Here is a 26,845-nt window from a genome sequence, read left to right on the forward strand (position 1 = left end):
GAGGGAGAGAGTGAGGGCTCCGTGGAGGAAATGGAAGGGTACTATTCCAAAGCGAATGTGTTGCCACCTCCCAGCCTTCATCCACCTCAGTCCTTGTTAGGTGCTCAGGCGACATGGAGCTCTGGACAGCGTTTCGTGGGTTTCTCTCTGGTTTTTGGTCGGAGTTCTCAGCTCACTCAGCTGTTCCAGATGTTTTGGGCCCTTCCCATACTTCCCAGGTCTGCCCAGTGAGAGCTGTGATCTTGGGAGGAGGAGCAAAGCTGAGAGCTGATCTCTAGTTTCTGGCTGACAGCCTCCCCACTGCCCTGTTACTCCAGCACAGCTGTGCTCTGAAGTGGCCAGAGCACCTTTTGGATTTGGCCAGAAAGCTTCCAGGTAGAAGAGTGCAGAGTGGAGCAGGAGGATATGGGTGGAACAAAGAAGTGGGGGAGGGTGAGAGGGTGGAAAAAGATGACAGATGAAGGGAAATCTGTTCTATTTGGAGTTCCTGTTTCTGGCAATGCTGATTGGGATGCTCCATAGTGAGCAGGCCTGTGAATGTGCAGCTTGATGGATGAGACTTCAAAAGGTCCATCCCTGGACCACCCAGGCTCTCTGTGATCCCTGGCAAGATGGGATGTCACTCAGAAGGGGTTTCCTAGAAGAAGGAGAAAATGATTTGGAAAAACCTGTTCTGTTTATAGCAGCCCAATTCTCAGTAGCAAAGATAGAAGATCAACCTAGATATCCATCAATTGATGACTGGATAGAGAAAATGTATATATTTTAAGGAATGTACTTAGCCATAAAAAGGGAAATCTTGGGACCAGCATTATGGCATAGCTGGTAAAGCTACCACCTGCAGCACCAGCATCCCATATGGGCACTGGTTGGAGTTCTAGCGGCTTCCAATCCAGCTCCCTGCTGATGTGCCTGGGAAAAGCAGCAGAGGTTAGCCTACTGCTTGGGTCCCTGCCATCCACATGGCAGACCAAGATGAAGCTCCTGGTTCCTGACTTTGGTCTTGTCCTGGATGTTGTGGACATCTGGGTTATGAATCAATAGATGGAAGATATATCATTTTTTTTTCTCGGTAACTACCTTTCAGATGAGCTCGGCGTGATCAGGGTGGCATGGCCGTAGACTGTAACTACCTTTCAAATGACTCAATCTTGGGGGGGAAAATGTGGATATCACATCATGTGGTATTCAGTTAAACTTAAAAGAAAGAGAAGAGAACTTACGTAGCTCTTCCAGAAATTGCCCTGAAAACAGAAAAACAAGCAGGTGATCAGTGGGAAACGACTAGCCTTGCCTCTCCCACATCCTCCCTCTGGACCAAAGGGTTGTCTGACTGACTGCTCTTTTCACCGAAGGACCCCACAGGTTGTTCTCGGCTCCTGAGTTTTAAGCCTTGATTCCCCCTCTTTCTGTTTTCCCTTCAGAGCTGCCTTGGCCCTCACAGGTTGGGGGTTCGCTGCTCAGCCACTGTACCTGCTAGTCTTCGGTGTAGCCAGTTGTAGCAAATGATCAGGGCAACCAGGGGTCCAAGCACTGGCACGAGGACAAACAGGGTTATCTTCCAGCAGGGCACCCTCAGAAAGTGCGGATCTGAGTGGTTCATCAGAACAGTAATGGTTAACATGCGTTCCCTCCCACCATGTCCCAACCACCGGGGGCCCTTCAAAAACACCAATCTAGAGAATTCTAGAAGGGACAGACTCTAGAGAGCCCATGAACTTGGATAAGCAAAATGCTGCATATTGTGTTTTCTGTAAGCTCTAGCTGAATGCAACATTATCTTTTATTAAAGACATGAACACATCAGCATCTTCGGAGTGTGAAACTTGTCACCAATGGAAACCCCAGATGTTCTCATTCCAATTACAAGTTATTGGACTTAACTGCCATCTTGTCACTTAGTGTTAAAGGTGCATGCTACTGAATAACAAATTGTGCTAATGCTATTTCAATATAATGATTCAGTATTCTATGTGTTCTCTGTTTATGTTTAAAAACATAAGAGTTAATATCTTTGGTATTCTAAGCCTAAACAAAAGTCCTTTAAGTGTTCTCGATTATTTGTATGTGTATTTATATGCCCATCTAATGTCAAATCCTATGACGGAAAAACATTGCAGCCACCATTCAACAAATACCTGGGTGTCATTCTGTAGCCAGTCTTTAGGTACTGGGCAAGTGAACCAAAGGACAGAGGCCTTACGCACATCATCATTTAGATGGCCTCATTCAGGGAAGCAGTATTTATAACTGAATTTGATGGCTTCAATCTCCAGGGACTTCTGTGATTAGTCATGTACAATTACTCTTTCTATATGAAAATTCATTCTGAGACATCAGCATGGTAGATACCCTGTTCTCGTGCTCAAGTGTGTGTTTCACCTCTCCAACACCGAATTTATGTGCAAAGGATCTGTTTGCCTTCCTTTTGGAATTCCTGACAATAAAAAAAAGTAAGGTGCACAGTGGGTTAATGGGATGCGAGTTAACATTTGCAAAGCTGTTAGCATGGTGCCAGGCACACACATACAAGGTATATAAGTATTTGCTATTCCTACATGTGATGGTCACTTCTTCAAGAAAAAGAGAAGAAGGGAAAGGGACCCAACGGGGAGCCAGGTGTCCTTGCTCCCCTAGGTGATGGATGATACCGAAGTAAAGGTGGGGGGCTGGAACAGACACCCAGCTTAAACTTACCAAAGGTCCGGTGGAGATTCTCTGAAAGAGGTAGAAACAGAAGTGGGTTTAGTGTGGCTCTCGGGGGGTGAGAGTCTGCCTTTTAACGTCTTTACATGGGTTTCAGCTTTGACACATGAGGAGGGAAGGGAAGCTGTAGGACTTCTCTGGCTGATGGCAATGGACAGCAATGAGCCATTCTGCAATTCTTGGTGGAGTTTTGTTTTAAAATTTTGTGGTGACATTATTAGGCAGAGAGAGTTCTTCCATCTCCTGGTCCCCTCCCCTCAAGGCCTGCAGCTGCTGAGGCTGTGCAGAAACTCAATCTGGGCTTCCCATCTTGAGCTAAAACCCACTGCCTCTTAGGGTACACATTAACAAGAAGCTGGAACTCCATTCTAAGTGACAGCTTAACCTGCTGACCACGGTGCCAGCCCAGATTGTGAACACTTTAACTGGCGAATTTTCCACCAGGGAGAGAACAGGGTCTGAGAAAATGACTTGTTTTGATTATACTAAAAGATTAACAAGGATGTGGAATTGAGGAGGGTGACTGGAACTCACCTATTTCTGCTCGAAGTTTTCCTGAAATGGAAAAAAGGCAACAGATTTAGTCCTTGCTCAACCCCGCATCCCAGCCCTGCCCCTGGCCTTTGTGCTGTTTGTCCACAGTGTGGGAGCCCTCTTAGGAGGACAGGCGGAGTGTGGGGTCTGGAGCCAGCAGCTGAGGCTTGCTCCCTAACTGTATCAGTCTGGAATTAAGAAGGCAGACCCCGCTGTAAATGGCAGTGCCCCAAACCATCCTCAGGTTTTATTGCCTCTTCCACTGCTACGTTCACATTGCCAAGCTACCCTGCTGGGTTGCCACGCTGGAAACCTGAGGCCACCATCTGATTAAGGAACTGGCTCAGCGCTCCTAGTGCTTCCAGAGGTTACCACTCGGCTTCTCCCTGCCCGGTGCTGGGGTTGGGGACCTTTTCCTGGGGGAGCAGTAGGTAACACCAGGCGCATCTGGAATGAATCAGGGTGAGAAGAGGACACTGGGCCCTCTCACCTGGAGAGCAACCTCACTGCTCTGTCCTCTTAGTAAGGGCAGTGGGTGGCAGAGGTCCTTGTATGTTGGTCTTAAGGAGAATACTTCGGAGCCTGGGAGAAAGCTCAGGATGAGACTCCAGACACACAAAGGAGCCTCCGTGGCTACAGTTGAATTCCAGTCCTCTGTGTTGAGTGAACAGCGCTGAGGAAGTAACTTTTGAACACAGGAAAACTTTCACTTTGGTACCTTTTCTTTTTTTTTTTTTTTTTTAAGCTTCCTAACAGCCTACATCTTTGAGCTTCTGCCCTTCCAAGGGCATGAAGCTGCCAGGTGTGAGCCGCTGACCTGGACTCTGTCACTTAGAGCAACATCAGTTTGCGTGAGTCCTGGGACCACTCCAACCTTGGCAGCTTCCTCCTATAAAACGGGGGCAGTTTTGTGCCAGACCTACCTCCTGGGGGAGGCAAGGTTGCAGTAGACACAGGAAAGCATAAGGTAAGAGGTAAAATCTATCACCACCATGGAGTCAAATGCCCAGGAACCTCTCAAAAAAAAGAAATGTGAACTGCCCCAGGTCCTAAGAGGCCAGTGCCTGCCAGGGAGGGATGCAGACCCGCCCCATGCACCTGTGGACCTCACCTCTGAGTCTGCGCTGCAGGCAGAGGTAGACGAGGCCCACGGTGACCTGCAGGAGAAGCACGGGCAGTACAGCGATGAGAACCAGCATCCCTGGGTTGATCCAGTAGAAGGGATCTGAAAAGCACAATGACAGCGTCAGCTGCGCCTTCAACACCCTGTGCAAGACGTCCATGGGAATAGGCACACGCTTCCTTACGCATCAACTCACCTCAGTTTATGTGCAATACCTAATGCAATGTAAATACTGGGCTCATTCTTGACAAGGAAAACGTCCCTACATGCTCAGCACGGACCACATTTGTTTTCCCAAATGTTCCTTTCATCTGTGGTTGGCTGAACCCACAGATGGAGAACCCACCAACACAGAGGGCTGGTTGTACACACTGTGAACAGTTCCTTTTGGGTTTTGTTTTGTATACATTTTATAGCTCATACAGGATTAGAATTATTTAAAAAAAAAAAGCCAGCATTATCAACCTGATATAAAGCAGTAAAAGCATATAGCATCATCTATAAAGTGTTGTTGCCAAAACAAATCAAACCTGAGTCTGCTCATGCCTCTAGAGGTTCACAGGGCATCCAGGGCAGGAAGGACTGTGGAAGTGACCAGCGGTATTACCAGCAGGATTCACACTCTGGGACCCTCCAAAGGCAGACAGGAATGTGTGGCTCCTGTTGGACTTTCCTAGCAGGGTTAGCACCCAACTGAGACCATGGCCAGGAATGCCACCTGGGTCCCCAATACGGGTGGCAGAAATCCCAGGACTTGGCCATCTTCGGCTGCCCCTTGGGCATGTTAGCGGAAAGCTGAATCAGAGGCAGCCCGGATTTGAACTGGTATTAATAGGAGTCTTGTGGGGTTAGGAGATGTGGGACTAGGCGACAGCTTAGCCTGCTGCTGCAGGAGTAGGCCCATCCCTAAAAAGGAGTCCCTACAGTTGGAGTGGCAGCTCTTGAATGCCTAACAGGGAATGATGGTGCTGCCCAGGGCTTGCCTCAGCTCTTACAGTAGGAATGGTGAGCAGGTGAAATGAATGGGTCACCCTTGCTTTGCTGACTGTTGCAGCTGGAGACGGGCACGTGAAGATTTCCTCACATGTCTACCTTTTCCAAGCTTCATGATGAAGACTTTAAAGACAGGATTAGAGAAGCAGTCAAAGTCAGAAAAAGGATCAAAAGTGTTTAAAAGAGAAATCGGGAACTCCTTAGCAAAAGAGGGGAACCCATTACATAACAAATTAAAACATTACTACAATGAAAGTTAAGGCTTCCAGGATTCCTGGGCCATCAAGTCATCCCTCCTGTCAAATGGTCTTTTGTTTTGCTTTGTTTTGTTTTTTAAGATTCCTAGCCTTGCAAACTCCTGGATGGGAGGAGGGCATTGGAATGCGAAAACTAATCCTAAGGAAAACTTTCTCCCTTGAGGCGAAGCTCCCCGCCTCCCCTCTTCTCTGCGTCATGCTGTGTTGGGACTAAGGGAGCATGCGGGGGGAGGCAGCTAATTTTAGGTGTTTATTTATTGTAAGATCCATTTATTTATTTGAAAGGCAATGTGAGAAAGTAAGAAAGAGAGTATGCATCTAACTATTGGTCCACTCCCTAAATGCTAAATTCTGGCCACAATGGCTGGGGCTGAGCCAGGTTGAAGCTGCCGGCATTGCTGGAGGCGGCTAAGCCACATTGCTGGCCCGGGGGCATTTACTGTGCTAGTTTACTAGAGTAAACTGGAGAAATCTCAAGTGTCAGACTTCTGCTCAGGTGAAAAGTACCCGTGAAAAGAGCTGGGGAAAGCCGAGGTCTCCCCACCACCATCGCCAGAACTAGCGCTTTGTTATCCCTCACACAATGTCTTCTCCCTGCCGGGGAGACAACGGGAGTGGTGGACTGTCTGATGTTTGCTCTGCAGGTGGGAGCGGGAAGGCTCAGCCACCCAGAATATGCTGTTCTTCAATTGAAAGTCAATTGACTTGCAAAGTCCCCCTCCAGCCACTTTATCTGTCTTGAGGGAGAACAAAAGAATAAACTCCCATCCCGTCCCTCCCACAAGGCTCAGTGGTAATGCTGGCTTCTCTGAAATGATATTGAGGGGTCGGCCTCCTCTTCACTGGAACTACCTTTTGCAAGGAGTATGCTTTTCAACAATTCTCATCTATGGAAACACCACAGATACAGCCACGGAGGAATTCATTGCAATGTGATCTGAACGACTGATTCTTTTTTTTTTTTTAATTTTTTTTTCTTTTTATTGTATTGTTGTTGACAATCTTTACATAGTTAATTACAGTTAAAGGAAAAAGAAGGAAAAAAAAAGGTTTAGGGGGATAGGAAAGTGGGTAATGCTATCTTACACAGTAACATCCTTGTTGGCAGGAAAAGAACATCCAAAGTCAGAGGGCGGAAAGGTCCACTTGGAGCTTTAGACTAACTTTCAGATGATTCCTGTTCCCCTCGAGTACTACGAAATAAGCAGGAAAGCTGCATTCACTTTTTTTCCCTCTGTTTTTGCTTTTAACTTATTTTTATTTTTTTAAAAGTTTTCTTATATGTTTCCACATATGCATTTTATATACACTTTGATGTAACTCAAGTAAATTCAAATGGATAAAACTGCTCTCTTCCTTTAATTTTTTTTTTTTTTTAAATAAGAGAGAGAGGAGATCTTCCAACTGCTGAATCACTCCCCAAGTGGCCACATCAGCCCAGGGCTCAGCCAGGCTAAACCCAGGAATTAGGAACTTCTTCCTGGTCTCCCAAATGGGTAGCATCTCCCACTGCCTTTCCAGGGGCATTAGCAGGAAGCTGGACTGAGAGTGGACTAGCTGGGATTTGCCCCACACCCTGACTTGGGAACTTGCTGTGCAAGGGCACTGAATCCTCCTCTTCCTTCTCACTTTTTGGCTGGATCACACACCTCTACGCTTGTCTTTCCCTCATACCCACGACTGATCCACATGAACTTTTCTGTAATTGTTCTTTCATAACTTTCTCTGATATCTATCTATCTATCTATCTATCTATCTATCTATATCTATCTATCTATATCTATCTATCTATCTATCTATCTATCTATCTATCTATCTATCTATATGTATAGGAATATTTTAGGATTGCAGAAGCAGAAATTTAAAAATAAATAAAGGGCCTGGCGCCGTGGCCTAGCAGTTAAAGTCCTCACCTTGAACATGCCGGGATCTGATATGGGCACTGCTTCTAATCCCAGCGGCCACACTTCCCATCTAGCTCCCTGCTTGTGCCCTGGGAAAGCAGTCGAGGATATCTCAAAGCCTTGGGACCCTGCAACCACGTGGGAGACCCACCCAGAAGCTCCGGTTTCCTGGCTTCAGATCAGCTCAGCTCCAGCCATTGCAGCCGCTTGGGGAGTGAAGCATTGGACGGAAGATCTTCCTGTCTGTCTCTCCTCCTCTTTGTGTATCTGCCTTTCCAATAAAAATAAATAAATCTATCGCTGGCCTTTTGGCTAAGATCAAGTGTAAAAATAAATAAATCTTTTAAAAATGAAATTTAAAAAAAACAAACTAAGGGAAAAGTTTATGTTGCTACAAAAACCTTTGAAATCCACAAATAGGAATGTATATTGGAAAACACAGGGTGATGTTTGTGTTCCCAACATTCTGTAACTTGCCTTTTCTTACTTGACAATACCTCAAGGAATGCCTCCAAGCCGCAGGGCACAGCTCTATCAACACCATTTAACTGCTACGCAATAGATACCGTTTGGATACTCCTAACTTAGTCTCTTTACTATTCAGAGGCCTTACCTTTGGTTCCCTTGCCACTGGAAATTGCGATGCAGCAGACACTAGAATAGCTTTTCCTGTGTCCTGACGTGTACAGTTCTTGAGATGGGTTCTCTGGGGTGAGGTATGTGGGTTGCAGGACCTCATCTTATGCACAAGGAAGATTGAGTATCTACGGGAGGCCTTGGCTACTCACTCGGTGGGTAAAAAGCATCTAGTTCTGCGTGGTTGTGCTCACCTTCTACTCTCAACTCCATGGCCGCCTCCTCCTGGTAGGAATGATCTCGGAAGAAGCAGGTGAAGCCCCCTTCGTCTGAGAACCGAACCTTCCGGATCTTGAGGGTCACCTTTCCTTCGCTGATGGTGTCTTTCAGCAGCTCTGTCCGGCCCCGGTATTCCGGGGCCTGCTCTGCATCTTGATCCTTGCCATTCCGGTAGAGGTGAACCACCCTGGAGAAAGGCGGCCGGTACCAGCCCACCTCCATGCCTGTAGCGTTCTTCCCAGGAGCTATGCGGCACGGCAGCTCCACTTCATCCCCAACCAGAGCCCGGATGGGGCGCGCTGGACCCATCACTCTGAACTGTCCTGTCCAAGATACCAAAGGGGAGAGAAGGAGGGTCAGAAGGGTCTTCGACAAGCAGACACGTTGCAGGGAAGGAGGGGGTTGGCAGCCAAAGAAGGGCATTTGCTTCCTCTTTGGGCTTGTGGGCTTCTAGTGCTAAAAAAGGGTTGGAGTTTTCTTCTGCAGTGGGACAAATCCATAACATCTCTGACTATAGAGAGGGTGTGGGTGTCCTGGCCAGACTACTCTGTCCCGTGACCACCCTCATAGCTACTGCCAACATTTCTGCCACCTATATCTGTCCCTGCTCAGCCTGGCCTTCGGGTCTCTCTGGAAAAGTGGTCCAGTGTGCTAAAGGTCAATGCTCCATGGTCAAATGGACCAAGTGGGTTCCTCTTCTAAGACTTAGCTTCTGTGGCTCCATGTACTTTACTACCTCTGTGCCCCTCCCCAGATCACCGCTCCCCATGATCTCCCCTGGGGTCCTCTTCTCTGGGGATGCATTCATCTCCTGCTTCCCTCCCTCCACATGGTCAGCTTCCCTGCAGCCCCCAGATCCTTGCTCTGGACATGTTGCTAGTCATGTCTATGTAGACTCTGAGCTGCTGGGGGTTAGGGAGGGCAGGTTCCTTCCTTATACCTGGAGGGACTTCCCTGAGTGACAGACAAGGCCTCCTTCAGCAGTCAGGTGCCCCCTGAGATTAGGAATTTGCTTTCTGCTTCCTTTACTTCTCCTCTGCGGGGCTGCCATATAAAGATGGACCAGTGCCTGGCTCCCAGCATCACCTAGCATTTAGTGAGATGTATTCCGTAATACAGGCACAGCACACTCAGGTAGTTCAAGTCTTTTGGCTCTGACAATGACTCCAAGAGGCTCTTCCTGTTTTGTGGCCACTTGAGAAGAGAAAATGAAAGCAGGAAACAGAGGCTTGGGGTGCTCTTGTGTTAAAGTCACATGAAAGTCAGGATCCAACCTAAGGGCTGCAAGGGCCCCGTGGGTGTTTGTGAGGCAGGTTTCTGAGTGGATTTAAGTTTTCAAAAGAGGAGGAGCAGTGGAGGCAAGCCCCAGGAATGTGGACTTTCTGTTCCAAATTCTCCCCAGGGCAGGCATTGCACAGGTCTTACCTGCATGGCTGGAAGGCAGCTGGAGGAACAGCAGAAGGTGGAGGGAGAGGAGGCAGCCAGGTACACCTGTCATCTTCATCATTGGTGGGGACACTGAGCCCCGGCAGCAGGATCAGGCCAGGCAGTTGCCCACGGGGAGCATGTCCCCTGCCACCAAGCAGCCTGAGGAAGATGCAGGAAGGCGGCACTGCCCAGGCCCTTCCTCCACCACAGTTGCTGCCACAGCTGTGCCGGTTACAACAGCCCACGTCACCCTCACCAGGCACTCACACAAAAGGGCCTCAGAGGAGGGGAAGACCAGGGTTTGCCTTGACTCGCTCAGAGCCGCCTGGGGCAGCAGCTGCCTGGTACGGGGCCTTCCTCCCCCACTCCAGGCACCCCAGCCTTGGAGGTGGACTCCAGGGGCCCATCAGTGGGTGAGGCTTGTTCACAAAGTCTGAAGGTTCCCTCACTCCTTCTCATTTACCCTGGAACTAGCCAAAGGAGAGGGATTGTTGTTAGTTCTTAAGGGAATAAGACGTTTACCTGTTTCCTATTACTGCTGTCTCACCATCATCATGACTGGGCTGTTCTCTTTGCTGCTTCTGCTACTGCGGATCCAAGTGCTCTTCCGTAGGATTTGATGTGTGATGGGTCACCTTGGTACAATCTTCTTCAGCCCCCAGAGGATGCATTGCAGGTGCACAGCAGGAGTTGACTGCCACCTGTGTGTGGAGGGAGCAGGATCAGCCAGGGTTGCACCCATGTGAGCCAACATAGATGTCACACGGAGTCACACGCAGGACACCTCCTCAGCCTGGACATTATTATTCGGCTTCCTCAATGTCGCTCAAAGAAGTGAAATCCTAATATGACCATTTCCTTTATCTCGGTATTTAGCTAGAAAGTGTAAGGTGAGACCAGCCCTGGCACCAAGCTACAAAAATTTCCCACTCTTGAAACGAGGCAGCCTTTGACCAATAAGAAGAAAGTGCTGGATGGCTAAAGTAAAATGGTGCTGTCTATAACTATGTATTATAATCATAGTTACCAGGTAACATGTTAATTAAAATGTAAGGCACATTTAAGAATCCAGCTCTTTGATGGCAGGAGCCATTCTTCAGTGATCAACGTTACTCTACCTAACATGTGCTACACATAAGGATGGGGCATTTCTATCCCTGCAAAGGATCACCTCAAATCACATCAGGCAGCAAGGCATGCGAGAGTGTTTCTGGAACATACTTGTCTGCTTTTTATCCAGACGGGTTAGAAGGGTAGATTCTATCTGTTGTGTTTGGGATTTGCTTGTTCTTTCTCCCTGCAAAGCAGCTGGAGTTTGATACAAGCCAGGTTTGACCATCTGGAATTTTGTGGGTGAAAGTCAGGTTTGGAGAGCTGAATCCCATGGGGGAAAGGGCCCACTGTGCTTGCTCTTGAGTTAGCATTCTCTCCTTCTAGAACCTTAACTGCTATGGGATATTCTTCCTCCATGATGAACAATCAAGTATAATTTTGCACAACACATTCCCCCAGGAGTGCTTGGGGTGGTAGGGTGCTTGCAACTGTCCAGCACCAAGTCAGCTGTCACAGGCTGGATGGCAGAGGGGGTGAGGTGGAGAGACGAGAGAGCAAAGAGGATTAGGCGCTGTGCTCTCAGAGTCACAGAAATCACAGCATCTCTGAACAAAACAAAACTGGTCAACGAGCACCTCCCTGGGTGCTTCCTCTCCCACTCTTTTTTTTTAAAGATTTTATTATTTACTTCATTACAAAGTCAGATATACAGACAGAAAGAGAGACAGAGGAAGATCCTCCGTCCGATGATTCACTCCCCAAGTGAGCCGCAACGGCCGGTGCACCAATCTGAAGCCAGGAACCAGGAACCTCTTCCGGGTCTCCCATGCGGGTGCAGGGTCGCAAATCTTTGGGCCGTCCTCCACTGCTTTCCCAGGCCACAAGCAGGGAGCTGGATGGGAAGTGGAGCTGCCGGGATTAGAACCGACACCAATATGGGATCCCAGGGCGCACAAGGCAAGGACTTTAGCTGCTAGGCCACCCCACCAGGCCCCTGTCCCACTCTTCTAAGGGTTTTGTGCATTCACTCATTTATTCTTATGCTTCCAAACAAATGTCTACTCTATCACTCACAGTCTGCAGATGAGCAAATAAGGGCATGAAAAAAGTAACTTCTTCCAGGTCACCCCAGTGGGGACTGACAAAGCCGGGGTTTCTCTTTCTCTTTTAAGAGTCATTTAAGGCAGATTTAGAGAGAGAAGGGGAGACAGAGAGAAAGATCTCCTATCTACTGGTTCACTCCCCAGATGCTTACAATGGTCAGAGCTGAGCTGATTTGAAGCCAGGAGCCAGGGGCTTCTTCCAGGTCTTCCACATGGATGCAGCGTTCCTAGGTTTTGGACTGTCCTCCACTGCTTTCCCAGGTCACCAGCAGGGAGCTGGTGCTCATATAGGATGCTGGCACTTAGAGGTGGAGGGTTATCTCGCTGAACCAATGGGCTGGCCCCAGAACTGGGATTTCAAATCATTTGTTCTTGTCCCAGAATTGGCACTAGTAAACCTTACACTATAACAAGGCCTGTGATGGGCCCACCTTCCTCACCTCCAGGCCCTCAACTGTCTCAGACCTCCAGAAAGGTGGTAGACTATTGAAGCTGGAGCAAGCAATTAGTTGGATGACATGGTGTTGGGGGACATGTGAATTATGCAAAATAAAGCTGATGGTGATGTCACTCGCAGAAACCCAGGGCGTAGGAGCAGCAGGTTTTGCCAGGCAGGGAGCTTGAGGTGAATTCGTCTGAGAGGTGAACACCACTTGTGCTGAGCAGAGCTGCTCACTTTCAGAGTTTGCATAAGTGGCATTTTAATTGTTGTCATTTAATTGTGTTGCTCTTCCCCAGATTCTGAGCTTGGTTTGCATCTCTCTCGATCTAATAAGAGGTCACGCATGCAAAGTGACATTTTCTGAATACAGTGAATGTGTGTGACAGATAATTAATAACAAGCATCTACTAAAATAGCAGCTTGCCCACTTTGTTGCCCACCAACAGGATAATATAATCTTTTCCAGGTCATGTGCAAAATTCATATCTTTATAATATTTGTCTACATCACAGATGATAACAGACATGCTTGTTCTGCTTCCTGTGTTTGCCACTTAATGAATAATTCTACATTAATATGAAACACAATCTCTCATGTTTGAAAATTTTGATCTTATAACATTCATTGGAAATACAGTAATTGAACCCTATCTGAGGGTAGTTCAGGGATTCATGGAGGGGCTGATATGGCTCAGCAAGTCAAGCTGCCACCTGAGATGCCAGCCCTGTGTCACAGCACAGGCCCGTCTCGGCTGCCCTGCTCCCATCCGGCTCCCTGGTGATGCTCCCAAGAAATGAGCAGATGGGGCCCAAATGCTCGGGCTCCTACACCCATGTGGAAGGCCTAAGATGGAGTTACAGCCCTGAGGGGATGAACCAGCAGATGGAAAATCTCTTTCTTTCTTTCTCATTCTACCTTTTAACTGAAGAAAAGCTCACAGAAAATGGAATTCAAAAAGATAAGTTTACTTTAATTCAAAATATTTAAAAATACATACTGCTTTTTTTCATAATATTCATTTTCCATGAACTTTGTCAAGCCCCATAGAGCTTTTCTAATTTTTTCCATAAACTCTACATAAAGCCACTAGAGGGCGCTCCAGAGGAAAATTTTTTTAAAATGCAATGGTTAAAAAAAATAATAGTAACAACCCTTAATTTTGCAGAGATAGTAACAAGCTCTTAACGGCTTGCTAGTCAATACAACTACACAGTATTTTATTGTATGAATATATCATACTTTTAAAGCTAGTTATCCAGGCCATTTACATTGCTTCAATTAAAAATTAAAGGAGCATATTTCATGTACTTCATCTATAGTTTTAAGAACATAATGATACTTCTCACCCTACCCTTCCTCTTTTACTTCTATTCTCTCCCATTTCTTTTCTAGATGGTTTCGACATTTTTAAAAAAAAATTAGTTATTTATTTGGAAGGCAGAATTACACAGAGGGAGAGACAGAGAGAAAGATGTCTTCCATCTGCTGATTCACTCCTTAAATGCCAGCAGTGGCCAGAGTTGGGCCAGTTGCAGCCAGGATCCAGGAACTTCTTCTGGATCTCCCTCGTGGGTGGCAGGGGCCCCACTTTTTTTCTTCTTTTATAGATATATTGATTTGGGCCTAGCACAATGACCTAACGGCTAAATCCCCACCTTGCATGTGTCAGGATCCCATATCGGCGCCATTTTGTGTCCTGACTGTTCTGCTGCCCATCCAGCTCTCTGCTTGTGGCCTGGGAAATCAGCGGAGGATGGTCCAAAGCCTTGGGATCCTGCACCTGTGTAGGAGACCTGGAAGAAACTCCTGGCTCCTGGTTTTGGATTGGCTCAGCTCCAGCTGTTGCAGCCATTTGAGAAGTGAACCAGCGGATGGAAGATCTTTCTGTCTTTTGTTCTCTCTGTATATCTGTCTTTCCAATAAAAATAAATTTTTCAAAGTATTGATTTATTTGAAATGCTGAGCTGAGAGAGAAAAACGAGAGCTCTTCCTCCCATTGGTTCACTCCCCTAAAGGCTGCACTGCCTAGGCTGGGCCGACCCGAAGGCAGGAGCCTCATTCGGATCTCCCATGTGAGTGCAGGGGCCCAAGACTCGAGCCATCCTCTGCTGCTGTCCCAGGCACATTAACAGCTCTTTGGATAGGAAATGGACAGCTGGGACTTGAACTGCTGCCCATATGGGACGGTGGCACAATATGGGTCACTTTTATTGATTTATTTATTTGGAAAGGCAGATATACAGAGAGGAGGAGAGACAGAGAGGAAGATCTTTCATCCGATGATTCACTCCCCAAGTGAGCTGTAACGGCCGGTGCTGCGCCGATCCGAAGCCAGGAACCTGGAACTTCCTCCAGGTCTCCCACACGGGTGCAGGAACCCAAGGCTTTGGTCCGTCCTCAACTGCTTTCCCAGGCCACAAGCAGGGAGCTGGATGGGAAGTGGAGCTGCTGGGACTAGAACCGGCTCCCATATGGGATCCCAGGGCTTTCAAGGCGAGGACTTTAGCCGCTAGGCCATGCCGCCGGGCCCCCACTTAACTTTTAAATTACATACTTTACTGAAACAAAAAAGCATACTCAATGAATATCAATTAAAACGTATTAAACAGAAAATTGTACGTGGCAAGCTTTGTATTTGGTTTTGTCGAAAAACATAATTAATTCTAAAGGTCGAGTTGCAGAGAGAGAAGAGGGAGAGAGAAGATCCTTCATCCACTGGTGTACTCCCTGAACAGTCAGTCCTTGCTCTGGCTGAAGCCAGGAGCCAGGAGTTTCAGTTGAATCTCTCAACATGGGTGGTAGGAACTATATTGCATTGGCAGGGAGCTGGCTCCAAAGCACAGCAGCTGGGAGTGGAACCAGCACTCCGCTATAGGAGGCAGGATTTCACACAGGGACTTAGCATGCTGTGCCACAATGCTCACTCCCAGGTCCTGTCAGAACAGCTTCTGTAAGATAGACAAGGTTCTTGCCTTCATGAAAGTTGTATTCGACTTCTGTATCAACTATGTACCGGACATGAGTGCCAGGTCAGCGTTTTCAACCTTGTACTGTTACACATAACCTGGCAGCAGCTCTCAGTCTAGCAGGGCCAGCATGTCAGCGATCTACCATAAAGCCACACGGTTCCTAGTTCAAAAAGCAGGGAAAAGGCCTCTTTGTTTCTTCTGTGATGTGACTGCCAGCCTGTCATCATGTTGCTTTTCCATTGAATGTGACACGCGGGTTTGAGGACACTTAAGGTTAATGCAGCTTGGCACCAGAGCCTTGGCACACGTGCCCGCACGCCCCCGTCCCCATTTCCAGCTCCTCTCTGAGGGAGCCTGGGCTTCAAGTCCCCAACATTTGCTCAACTGTCTTACCAGACTCCATTCAGAAAACAGACCAGGGGGACGGGCTAGATAACCGTAGGGTCTTCCTCCGGAGGCTGGCATGAGCACAGAGGCATCCCTGCCCCCTTTTCCGCCTCCCTCACTCCCCGCTCCTCCCGGCCTCCCCTCTTCTCCATTCGCTTCTCTTTTCATCACCTTGACCTTGCAGGTGCAGGCGAGGGAGACGGGCCTTGTCTGCCCTGCAACAGCTGACGTTATGGCTTCCAGGAGGTTATTGGCTGCCAAGGCGCCCCTGGGGCGGGGAAAAGCTCGCGATTACAAAGGGGTCAAAACGCAGTGTGTGCCAGCCGCGCCAAGTTGCTGCAAGCTAAGCTCTCGGTCACTTGCTTTCCCGCTGCTGTCCTCATAGCTTCTCTGTGAAGCCCAGGGCACCTGGAGGCTGTGATGTCGCTTGGCCGGAACGCGGGAGGAGGAAGGCGCAGGTGGCGGCTCGGGTACCTGGCTCAGCTCCCTGCAAGCGGCCACCTGGGAGGGCCCTTCTGTCACCTGCAGCTGCCAGGAGAAGACGCCGCGGGGCCTTTTTGGAAACTGGAGGCTGTCATTTCGCGGATCATCTTGGAACCTGGCAAGCACAGGGCATCCCCCACTACTCCCCTGCAAATAAGATTCTACGGGAAGGATACTTGTGCCCTTGAATGGAGTTTCTAGAATTCTCTCAGGGGTCAGGATACTGCAGCAGGAGATGTCTCTGTCTTAGGCAGGCTCCGCCTCTCCCTGGCTAATGCATGCCGTGTTAGCCTGTGAGTTTAGGGCTGTGTTTCACCATTTTCCCCATGCCCTCCTCGGCATGGAATAGAGAGGAATGCGAAGTGAAATAAGGCTGCAGGAAGAATGCATAGCAGAGCTTGTTTTTGACTTTGGATCTCAAGCTCCTAATTCAAGTCCTGAGAAGGAATTGGAAGTGTCTGGGGCTGCATGAGTTGCGCAGATCCACCCGAGGTAAAAGAGCTGGGGTTTTCAGGGCCCAGGCCCCCAGGTGGGGTCGCTGCAGCCGGCCGTCCCTGCTCGTCCCTGTCTTCCTCTTCCCTTTGCGTTACTCCTCACTTCCACCTCCGCAGCCTCCAAGCCTGAGCGAGGAAGAGGACAGCCTTACCTGCCCACTGCACCTGCTGTGTGTGTGTGTGCAGGGGGGATCCCATCTTTGGACACCTGTCAGACTCAAGTACCCTTGCAGGACCCAGAGGAGTCCAGATGGGCCTCGGGTCATTCTCCACTGTATTCTAAGGCAGGACGCTGGACGGAAGTGGCACCGCACCGCAGTGCAGCGCAGCGACTGTACCCATCACGTCCCAGTGCTGGCCCGTGGAGTGCTGGTTCCAGTCCTGGTCTGCTTCTGACCCAGCTCCCGGTTAATGTATTTCAGAGGCAGCAAATGGTCCCAGTATTTGGGTCCCTGTTCTCCACATGGATGGAGTTTCTGGCTCTTGGCTTCTGCCTGGTCCAGCTTCAGCTGTTGGAGATATTTGGGGAGGATCACATGATCTCACTGGCTCTGTCTTAACAAGCAAGTTTTTTTTTTTTTTTGGTTTGTTTGTTTTTTTTAATTACAAAACAGTGTTCTTCAGAAATGCTCAATTTCCGGAGAGACCTAGGTTTTCCTTGTAACTGTCGCCATCCAGTGGTCGATCTGAGTTACTGCTCTGAGGCTGCACAGCAGGAGGCGGGCAGCGATGGCAGGAAGTTTAACATGAATTCATTAAAGAGGGTGACAGTAGTTAGCGAAATACAAAATCAGCCACAAAATCACGTTTTGCAAAATTCATACAGACTGGATTATCAATCCATACTTTAACTCATAACTCAGAACTTCTGGGAGAAATAATAATTTGTTCTTTATATGGGGTTATTACTTCAAAAATTTTCTTTTTTTATATATATATATTTTTTTAAATTTTATTTTAAATTCATTAATTACATTGTATTATGTGACACAGTTTCATAGGTACTGGGATTCTCCCCACCCCTCTCCAAACCCTCCCACCATGGTGGATTCCTCCACCTTGTTGCATAACCACAGTTCAAGTTCAGTTGAGATTCCCCCATTGCAAGCATATACCAAACATAGAGTCCAGCATCTTATTGTCTAGTCAAGCTCAACGGCTTCTTAGGTATACCCTCTCTGGTCTGAAGACAGAGCCAGCAGAGTATCATCCCGATCGATTAAAAGCTCCAACATACCATCAGCAAAAATTTACATCACCATGGAATTAATTGACATAGTAATGAGTAACCAGTATGGTAAAAGTAAATGCGATTTCTTATCCACCTTCTGTGACCACCTCATTGACATTTCAATTTTGGTTTATACACAACATATAACATTCATAACATAACAAAAATTTTCTGTGATTAGATTTATTGTGGTTCACTCCCCAAATGGCCAAATGGCTGACTGCCAGAGCTGAGCCAATCCGAATCCAGGAGCCAGGAGCTTCTTCTGGGTCTCCTGTGCAGGTGTAGGGTCTCAAGGCTTTGGGCCATCCTCAACTGCTTTCCCAGGCCACAAGCAGGGAGCTGGATGGGAAGTGGAGCTGCCGGGATTAGAACCAGCGCCCATATGGGCTCCTGACGCGTTCAAGGCGAGGACTTTAGCCGCTAGGCCACTGCACTAGGCCCAAAGTGATTTTCTTTTTTTAAGCAAAATTAAACTTCTGTAAGTTCTTTTTTTTAAATCAATCCACAGCATTTTGACTTTTGACTTGTCTGCTAGTTACTGCCATAGGTATATGTGTAAGTGTGTGAATGATAGTTTTTAAAAGAAAGGAAATTTAATTTGTAAATTAGGCCCCACAACAAGTACTTATATCTGTTCTAGCTTATAATAGAGCCAGAACATGATCTTAGTTTGTCCTTTTTTAACCCCAGCTTCAAAATCACCATACTGGGAGGCAGGTGTTCTGTGCAATAGTTAAGCAACACTTGTGGGGCCAGTGTCCCTGTGGCAACGAGGCCATCACTGCCTGTGACACTGACATACGGGTGCTGGTTCGTGTCCCAGCTGCTCCACTTCCAATCCACCCTCTAGTGCTGGCCTGGGAAAAGCAACTGACAATGGCCCAAGAGTTTGGACCCTCTCTGGGTTTGGCCTTGTGCATTGGTGGCCATTTAGGGAGTAGACTAGTGGGTGAAAGATATTTTGATCTCTCTTTCTCCCTCCCTCCATCCCTTCCCTCCCCCACTGTGTAACTTACAAAATAAATAATCTTAATAAAAAAAAGTGTACATCATTTGGGATATCTACATCCCATTCAGGAGTGCCCGAGTTCTAGCCCTCGCTCCGTCTCTGGAGCAGCATGGCAGGTGATGGCTCAACTCCTTGGGTACCTGCCACGCTCAGTGGGTGATTCAGCAAGAGCTCCAGGGATTTGAGAAATGAATCAGTCGATGCAAGATTTCTTTCTTCCTCCTTCTTCCTGTATGTGTCTTCCCCCTTGAATTTAAAATAAATAAAAATGAATACAACTTTGAAAAAATATCACTGTAGCAGACTGGAGGCACTAATACAGCTGATACCATGCCTACCTCCCACATGTGGCACCCAAGTGCCAGGCTTCTACAAATACTGAGTCAATGAAGAGAAAGAAGTTCACTACCACGTTTTTAATGAGCGCTATGGAGAGTGATGCAACAATATCAGTGCGTAGATAGGAAACACACCCTGAATCCTTTGGTCTTTCTAAGCAGACCTGGTGGTGGCTTGCTTTTCTCAGACACTGGTCCCCCTTTGCCTATAGCTTGGCGACATCTGTCAAAATAACAGGCTCATCTGGCATTTGCTCAATTCTACTTATAGGAAATAACTCTATAGATAAATCCCCACATGCAGGCAGTGATGTATGTGCAGGGTCATTCAACCACGAAAGACTGAACCCATCTTTGGGTCCATTTGAAGGTTGGTCAGCAAGCTGAGCTGCAGCTTTCAGCTCCAGCACCACACACGGCTTCTGAGCCAACTGCAGCCAGTGTACCCGGGAAGGAAGCAGATGATAGGCCACGTAGTGGGTCCCTGCTACCCTCAGGGGAGAGGGGCTGGAACTCCAGCCTGCTGCCTTTGACCTGGCCACATGTGGCTTTTGCAGCCATTTGGAGGGAGTGAACCAGCAGGTAGAAGATGCCTCATTCCTTCTTCTCTCTACGTCACTCAGCCGTTCAAATACACACACACATACATATGTATATACATAATTTTTTTCCCAAGAAGGTGGGGCCTCACGGTTGCACTGGAGACATTCTAGGCATGAGATAGGGGCCTGAGGCAGCCTGCTGACTGTCTCATCACGTGCTATTTGGAGCTGACCCCGACTCAGTAGAGCACCCCCCAGAGTGTAAGGAAACTGCAGCCACCTTATCTTGAGCTCCATAGCCTTCAGAGCTGTCAGCTGAATAAGCTTTCTTCTCCTTCTCTTCCTTCTTCTTTTAAAGACAATTTATGCAAAAAAAAAAAAAAAAGAAGAAGATAATTTATGGGCCTGGCATGAAGGCTCAGTGGCTAAATCCTTACCTGCAAGTGGAGTCCCATATGGGCACCAGTTTGTGTTCCAGCTGCTTCACTTCCGGTCCAGCTCCCTGCTTGAGGCCTAGGAAAGCAACAGAAGATGACCCATAGCCTCGGGACCCTGCACCTGCCTGGGAGACCCAGAAGAAATTCCTGACCCTGGCTTCAGATCAGCTTAGCTCTAGCTGTCAGGGCCATTTGGGGAGTGAGTCAGCAGCTGGAAGATCTCTCTCCTTCTCATCGTAAAGTTGATCTACCTTTCCAATAAAACTAGATCCTAAAAGATCATTTATTTGCTTGAAAGTCAGAGTGAGAGATGGAGATAGAGAAAGATCTTCTATCTGATGTTTATTTATTTTAAAGGTTCATTAATTTTTATTTGAAAGGTAGAGTTGCAGAGAGGAGAAACACAGAGAGATCTTCTGTCTGCTGGTTCCCTTTCCAGAAGGCCATGGCTGGGCTGGGCTGAAGCCAGGAGCCTGAAGCTTCTAGGTGTCTCATGTGGGTACAGGGGTCCAAGCACTTGGGCCATCCTCTAATGTTTTCCCAGGACGTTAGCAGGGGGCTTGATTAGTAGAGGAGCAGCTGGGACATGACCAGCATCCCTGTGGGATAGTGGCACTGCAAGCAGAGGCTTAGCTTGGTACACCACAGTGCTGGTCCCTATCCGCTGGGTAACTCCCCAATGCCTGCAAGAGCTGTGACTGGACACAAAGCCAGGATCCTAGAACTTCATCCTGGTCTCGCACATGCACTGTGAGGATCCAGATGCTTGGGTAATGATCTGCTGTTTTTCCAGACACATTCGTGGGAAGCCTGATTAGTGCAGTAGCTGGGCTGTGGGATGCCCGCTTGACAAACAATGGTTTAACTGTGCCACAATGCCCATCCCTAAACACTTTCTGTTTCTTCCATGAATTACCCAGTCTGTGGTGTTCAGTCATAGCAACAGAAAATGGAGTAACACAACAATTTAGCTATAATAAAGCCGGAGGAAGTTCTTTATGCGTTGATATGGAACAATCCTCTAAATTATAATACCCTGCCATTATGTTCTAAAAGAACTTTGTTTATGAAAATATCCACAGACCTAGCCCAGGAAGAATACATAACATACTGAGCCCTTCCATCAGCAGGAGTCTGAGTTCAGCCTCAGCCAAGTGGGACTTCAAAGGACACTGGAGCTCATCATTGTTCTCTTTTTTTATGTGATAATAAATTCTACCACATATAATAACATGAATTTTTTCCCCAAAGGAAGGAGTTGTGTTAATTTATAGTCATGTTAGCAATGTACTAGGCACTTGAAAAAGCTAGTGGAAAATGTACATTTCATTTTGCATGAATTTTTCAACAATGATTTATTTACCTATTTGAAACGCAGATTGACACAAAGAGGACACACACACACACACACACACACACATCTTCCATTCTCTGGCTTGTTTTCTAAATGCTCACCGCAGCCTGGGCACAGAGCCAGGCTAAAGCCAGGAGCCAGGAACTCATAGACATGGGTGATAGGGACCAAGTGCTTGAGCCATCACGTGCTACCTTTCAGGGTGTGCATCCCCAGGTAGATTAGGACTTGGCACTCGCTGGTACGGCATACAGGCATCCGGAGCGGCAGCTTCACATACTGTGTCATCCCCTGTTCTGGACCTGGAGGATCTCTGTCAGAGAGACCAATGGAGAACCAGGAGGAGACCAGGAGGGAGCTAAGAAACTGGGAGAGTGGCATGATAATTCTGCACAGTGCTGTGAAAACTATTTTTTGAGTCAGAAGATTGTTGATTCTTTCATTAAACTGCTAATCACTTGTCTGACTATTCAGCTCTTGTCGTAGGATTAAAATGAACATATTTTAGGAGCCCTGTTCTCATGGAGCTTTCAGCCTGTCCAGGAAAGCAGATATTAAACACATGACCCCACGGGGCCAGTGCTGTGACGTAAGTTAAGCTTCTGCCTGCGGTGGTGACCTCCTGTATGGGCATCAGTTCCAGTTCTGGCTACTCCACTTCTGATCAAGTTCCCTGCTGATGTGCCTGGGAAAGCAGCAGAGGGCGGCCCAACTTTTTGGGCCCCTACACTTTAATGGGAGACCCAGAAGAAGCTCCTGACTCCCAGCTTTGGACCAGCCCAGCCCTGGTTGTTGAGGCTATTCGGGGAGTGAACCAGCAGACTGAAGATATTTCTTTCCGTTTCTTCTACTCTCTTCGGTAATCTGCCTTTTAAATAAAAACAAGTTTTTTTTTTAAAAGCATGATCTCATAATTATCTTAGTTGTCACTGAGATAAGTTTTCTGAATGACGGATATGAAAGGTCTTCAAAAAGTTCATGGAAAATCCGTAGTATGCAAAAGCTATGTGCATGAATTTCAAAATTTTTTGCACCAAAATAAACATCTAATTCCGTTTTTCACCAGCTGTTTGAAGCCCCTAACACAGTATAATGCAAGAATGTCTAGTAGAGGGCCCAGCGCGGTGGCCTAATGGCTAAAGTCTTCCCCTTGGACACGCCAGGATCCCGTATGGACACTGGTTCTAGTCCCGGCAGCCCCACTTTCCATCCAGCTCCCTGCTTGTGTCCTGGGAAAGCAGTTGAGGACGGCCCAAAGCATTGGGACCCTGCACCCACATGGGAGACCCGGAAGAGGCTCCTGGCTCCCAGCTTCGGATCAGTGCAGTACCGGCCATTGTGGTCACTTGCAGAGTGAATTATCGGACAGAAGATCTTCCTTCTCCGTCTCTCCTCCTCTCGGTATATCCAACTTTGCAATAAAAATGAACAAATATTTTTTAAAAAATGAATGGCTAGTAAAGGGACCGGTGCAATGGCTTGGCAGCTAAATTCTAACCTTGTATGGCTTGGGATCCCATATGGGCACTGGCTCATGTCCCAGTTATTCCACTTCCCATCCAGCTGCCTGCTTGTGGCCTGGGAAAGCAGTGGAGGATAGTCCAAAGCCTTGAGATCCTGCACCCACATGGGAGACCTGGAAGAAGCTCCTGGCTCCTGCTTCGGATTGGCTCAACTTTGGCTATTGCAGCCACTTTGGGAGTGAATCAGCAGATGGAAGATCTTTCTCTCCTTCTCTCTGTAAATCTATCTGCCTTTCTCTCTCGTGTTGTGTGTGTGTGTGTGTGTGTGTGTGTGTGTGTATGTGTGTGTACACACATATATAATTTTTAAAATATTTATTTTATTTTTATTGGAAAGGCAGATTTACAGAGAGAAGGCGAGAAAGATCTTTCATCCACTGGTTCACTCCGCAAGTGGTGAAACAGAACAGATCCAAATACACATATATACATACACATATATATCCAAAGACATGTACATAAGAATGGCTGGTAGGGTGGAGGAGCAGGGAGTCTGTCTCAGGAATTCAAGGAGGGCTTCCCTGATAAGGTGGCATGAAAGCTGTGAGGAAAGTGAGGCAGCATGGGATGGGAGGCTGAGGAGGTGGCTGAGTTGCAAGTGTCTGGACAGGTTCAGAGAGCTGCCATCAAGCCTTGTGTGTGAGAGGCAGGAGGATCTGAGACTGCATGGCAAGAAGCAAATGTGAGTCCTTTGCAAAGCAGGCGCCAATGAGGTATCCTGTTTCTGTGCATGAATAGGGAGTGCGTCTGAAGGTGTGTGTGTGAGTCATGTCTGCTCTTTACAACTCCAGAAAGAGGGAGTAAACTCAGCAGGTGCTTGTTTACGCTGATGGCAGCAAGTGGCGCTGACATCATCGCTGTTCCTGGAATTCTCTTCTGCAAGGATCCTGGTGACTCCTAGTGACCTCTGGCCCTGTTGCAGGGACCAGCTCCTACACTGGGCCCTTGTGGAGATGCTCCCTATATGGCATTTCCATGAATAAGGGTGCTAGTTCAGTGGTTCAGATTTTTTGCTTGACTCCTAAACCATCTATTTGTAAATATCTTCTCATATTCAAATGGCATGAGGCCACTTCAAGTTTTTGCTTATCTAAACTACTGCAATAGTCATACATGTAATGCAGAAATACAACGGTGTTTAATATGCACTTTAGATCTGCACAAGCATATTAAATGATGGACTTTTCTCAGCATAGTGTAGGTTTCTCTCTCTCTCTCTTTCCTTCCTTCCAATTTGTTTACCTTTATTAGAAAGGCAGACAAAAAGAAGGAGAGACAAAGATCTTTCATCTGTTGGTTCACTCACCAAGTAGCCCCAATGGCCAGAGCTGAGCTGATCTGAAGCCAAGAGCCAGGAGCTGTGGATATAGAAGGCAGAAGCCAGGAGCTTCTTCTGGTTTCCCCTGCAGGTACAGGGTCCCAAGACTCTGGGCCAGCCTCCACTGCTTTTCCAGGTCATAAGCAGGGAGCTGGGTCAGAAGTGGAACCAGCGTCTGTATGGGATGCTGGTGCTTGTGGGCAGAGGATCAGCCAGTTCAACTATCATTCTAGTCCCAAACATGATGTAGGTTTTTAAAGAAAACATATGGGGGATGTGTCTTATTACTTTGAGTGTTATTTGGTTATTGAATTTGAATAAAGAAGTGGGCCCGGCACGATAGCCCAGCCGGCTAAAGTCTTCGCCTTGAATGTGCCAGGATCCCACATGGCCCTGCTTCTAATCCTGGCAGCTCCACTTCCCATCCAGCTCCCTGCTTGTGGCCTGGGAGGGCAGTCAAGGACAGGCCAAGGCCTTGGGACCCTGTACCCACATGGGCGATCTGGAAGAGGCTCTGGGCTCCTGGCTTCAGATTGGCTCAGCTCCAGCCATTGTGGTCCCTTAGGGGAGTGAATCAACGGATGAAAGATCTTCCTCTCTGTCTCTCCTGCTCTGTCTATATCTGACTTTTCAGTGAAAATAAATGAATCTTTAAAAAAAAAAAGCCAAAGCAACCATTATAGGCGTCTGAACTGGACATAATGGAAGAGAAAAATCCGTTGCAACAAAACAAGGACGTTGCCAATCAATTGCACACACACACACACACACACACACACTAAGATCCTTGTGTTTTCAGATTGAAATGAATAAATTATGTCTAGATATCTGAGATAGCATATGCTTAATTATATATATGTGTGTGTGATTAAACATATCACTTGCTAAATGTGAAATATTGAAATAATTTTTCCTACTTCCCAGAGTAGAAATACTAAATTTATGAAAACTAAATTTTTTCTGAGTCTATTTAATTTGACCACACATACCCTGTAAAAAGACAAACAAGCTCACTGTTTTGTTTTTTGTTGCATGAGATAACCTAGCATTTAATTATGTTGCATCCTTTTTTTTTTTTAATAATCACATAAGGCTGCCTAATGGAAAAATTACTTTTAAAGGGACCTCAAAATGTCGACTCTGTTATCAGCTCTGAGCACCTGAGACGATGGTAGGTACCCCACCGTCCTGAGCCCCTAGCACTGGGGCAGTAGGTACTGGGGTAGGCATTCACAGTGTGGCTTTTTTATTTCAGTGAGGTTTTGAGACTGCCGGATTGTGCTCATGTGTAAATACCTACAAAGGCATTATAGAAATAGTTTTGTCGGGCCCAGTGGCGTGGCCTAGTGGCTAAAGTCCTCGCCTTGAACGCGTCAGGAGCCCATATGGGCGCTGGTTCTAATGCCGGCAGCTCCACTTCCCATCCAGCTCCCAGCTTGTGACCTGGGAAAGCAGTTAAGGATGGCTCAAATCCTTGGGACCCTGTACCCGCGTGGGAGACCCGTAAGAGCTCCTGGCTCCTAATCAGCGAGTACCGGCCGTTGTGGTCACTTGGGGAGTGAATCATCTGATGGAAGATCTTCCTCTCTGGCTCTCCTCCTCTGTGTATATCTGACTTTTCAATTAAAAAAAATTCTTAAAAAAAAAGAAAGAAAGAAAGAGTTTTGTTGTGTTTCTGTGTCCTATACTAGCACAAAGAGCCAAGGCCAGACGTATGAAGATACAACTGCTACCATCTGAATGTTGTGTTGCCCCCGAATTTATATGTTGAAACATAGTCTTTCATGTGATCGTAAGATGTGACCATAGTGGACAATGCCATGGCACAGTGAGTTGAACTGCTCTCTGCAAGGCTGGCATCCCATCCTGGAGCACCAATTCTGAGTCTTGACTGCTCCACTTCTGATCCAGCTTGTTCATGTGCTTGGGAAAGTAGTGGAGCATGGCCCAAGAACCTGTGACCCTACCACCCATGTAGGAGACCGGCATGGAGTTCCTGGTTCCTGGTTTAGGCCTTTAGGGACTGAATCAGTGAGGAAAAGCTCTCTCTCCCTTTCAAATAACTATGTGGGACCATTTACCTGTTTTTGTTTTTCTTAATTTTAGAGATTATCCACCTGCTGGTTCACTCTCCTAATGGCTGCAATGGCTGTGGCTGAACCAGGTCAGAGTTATGGACTGGAATTCCACCTGGGTCTCTCATTTGGGTGGCAGGGTTCCAAGTACTTGGGCCATCTTTTACTGCCTCTCTAGGTACATTAGCAGGGGTTGTGGCAGAAATGGAGAAGTGGGGTTCCAATGGATGAGATGCTAGCATGGCAGGTGGTGGCTTACCTCACCAAGTCACAATGTCAGTCTT

At 47.3% G+C, this 26,845-nt stretch overlaps 1 protein-coding gene across 1 annotated transcript; it reads right to left on the reverse strand.

Moving 5' to 3' along the window:
* Positions 1 to 1,133: 1,133 nt before the first annotated feature.
* Positions 1,134 to 9,876, reverse strand: MOG (myelin oligodendrocyte glycoprotein). Its single transcript, XM_058669973.1, has 6 exons — positions 9,798 to 9,876; positions 8,348 to 8,695; positions 4,352 to 4,465; positions 3,241 to 3,261; positions 2,698 to 2,718; positions 1,134 to 1,590 (listed from the first exon to the last, which is right to left on the reverse strand). Exons 1-6 carry the CDS (start codon positions 9,874 to 9,876, stop codon positions 1,439 to 1,441), a joined length of 735 nt encoding a protein of 244 aa, XP_058525956.1. The 3' UTR covers positions 1,134 to 1,438.
* Positions 9,877 to 26,845: the final 16,969 nt, after the last annotated feature.

This window comes from Ochotona princeps, chromosome 1 (assembly GCF_030435755.1).
Source record: "Ochotona princeps isolate mOchPri1 chromosome 1, mOchPri1.hap1, whole genome shotgun sequence".
Taxonomy (NCBI): Eukaryota; Metazoa; Chordata; class Mammalia; order Lagomorpha; family Ochotonidae; genus Ochotona; species Ochotona princeps.

Bases quoted from the DNA above. Each gene is read 5' to 3' on its own strand.
- MOG (XM_058669973.1), bottom strand. From the start codon at position 9,876: ATGAAGATGACAGGTGTACCTGGCTGCCTCCTCTCCCTCCACCTTCTG. The intron at 4,466-8,347 runs GTGAGCACAACC...TGTGCTTTTCAG, and splicing joins CATGGAGTTGAGAGTAGAAG to ATCCCTTCTACTGGATCAAC. The intron at 3,262-4,351 runs GTGAGGTCCACA...TTTCCATTTCAG, and splicing joins CCTGCAGCGCAGACTCAGAG to GAAAACTTCGAGCAGAAATA.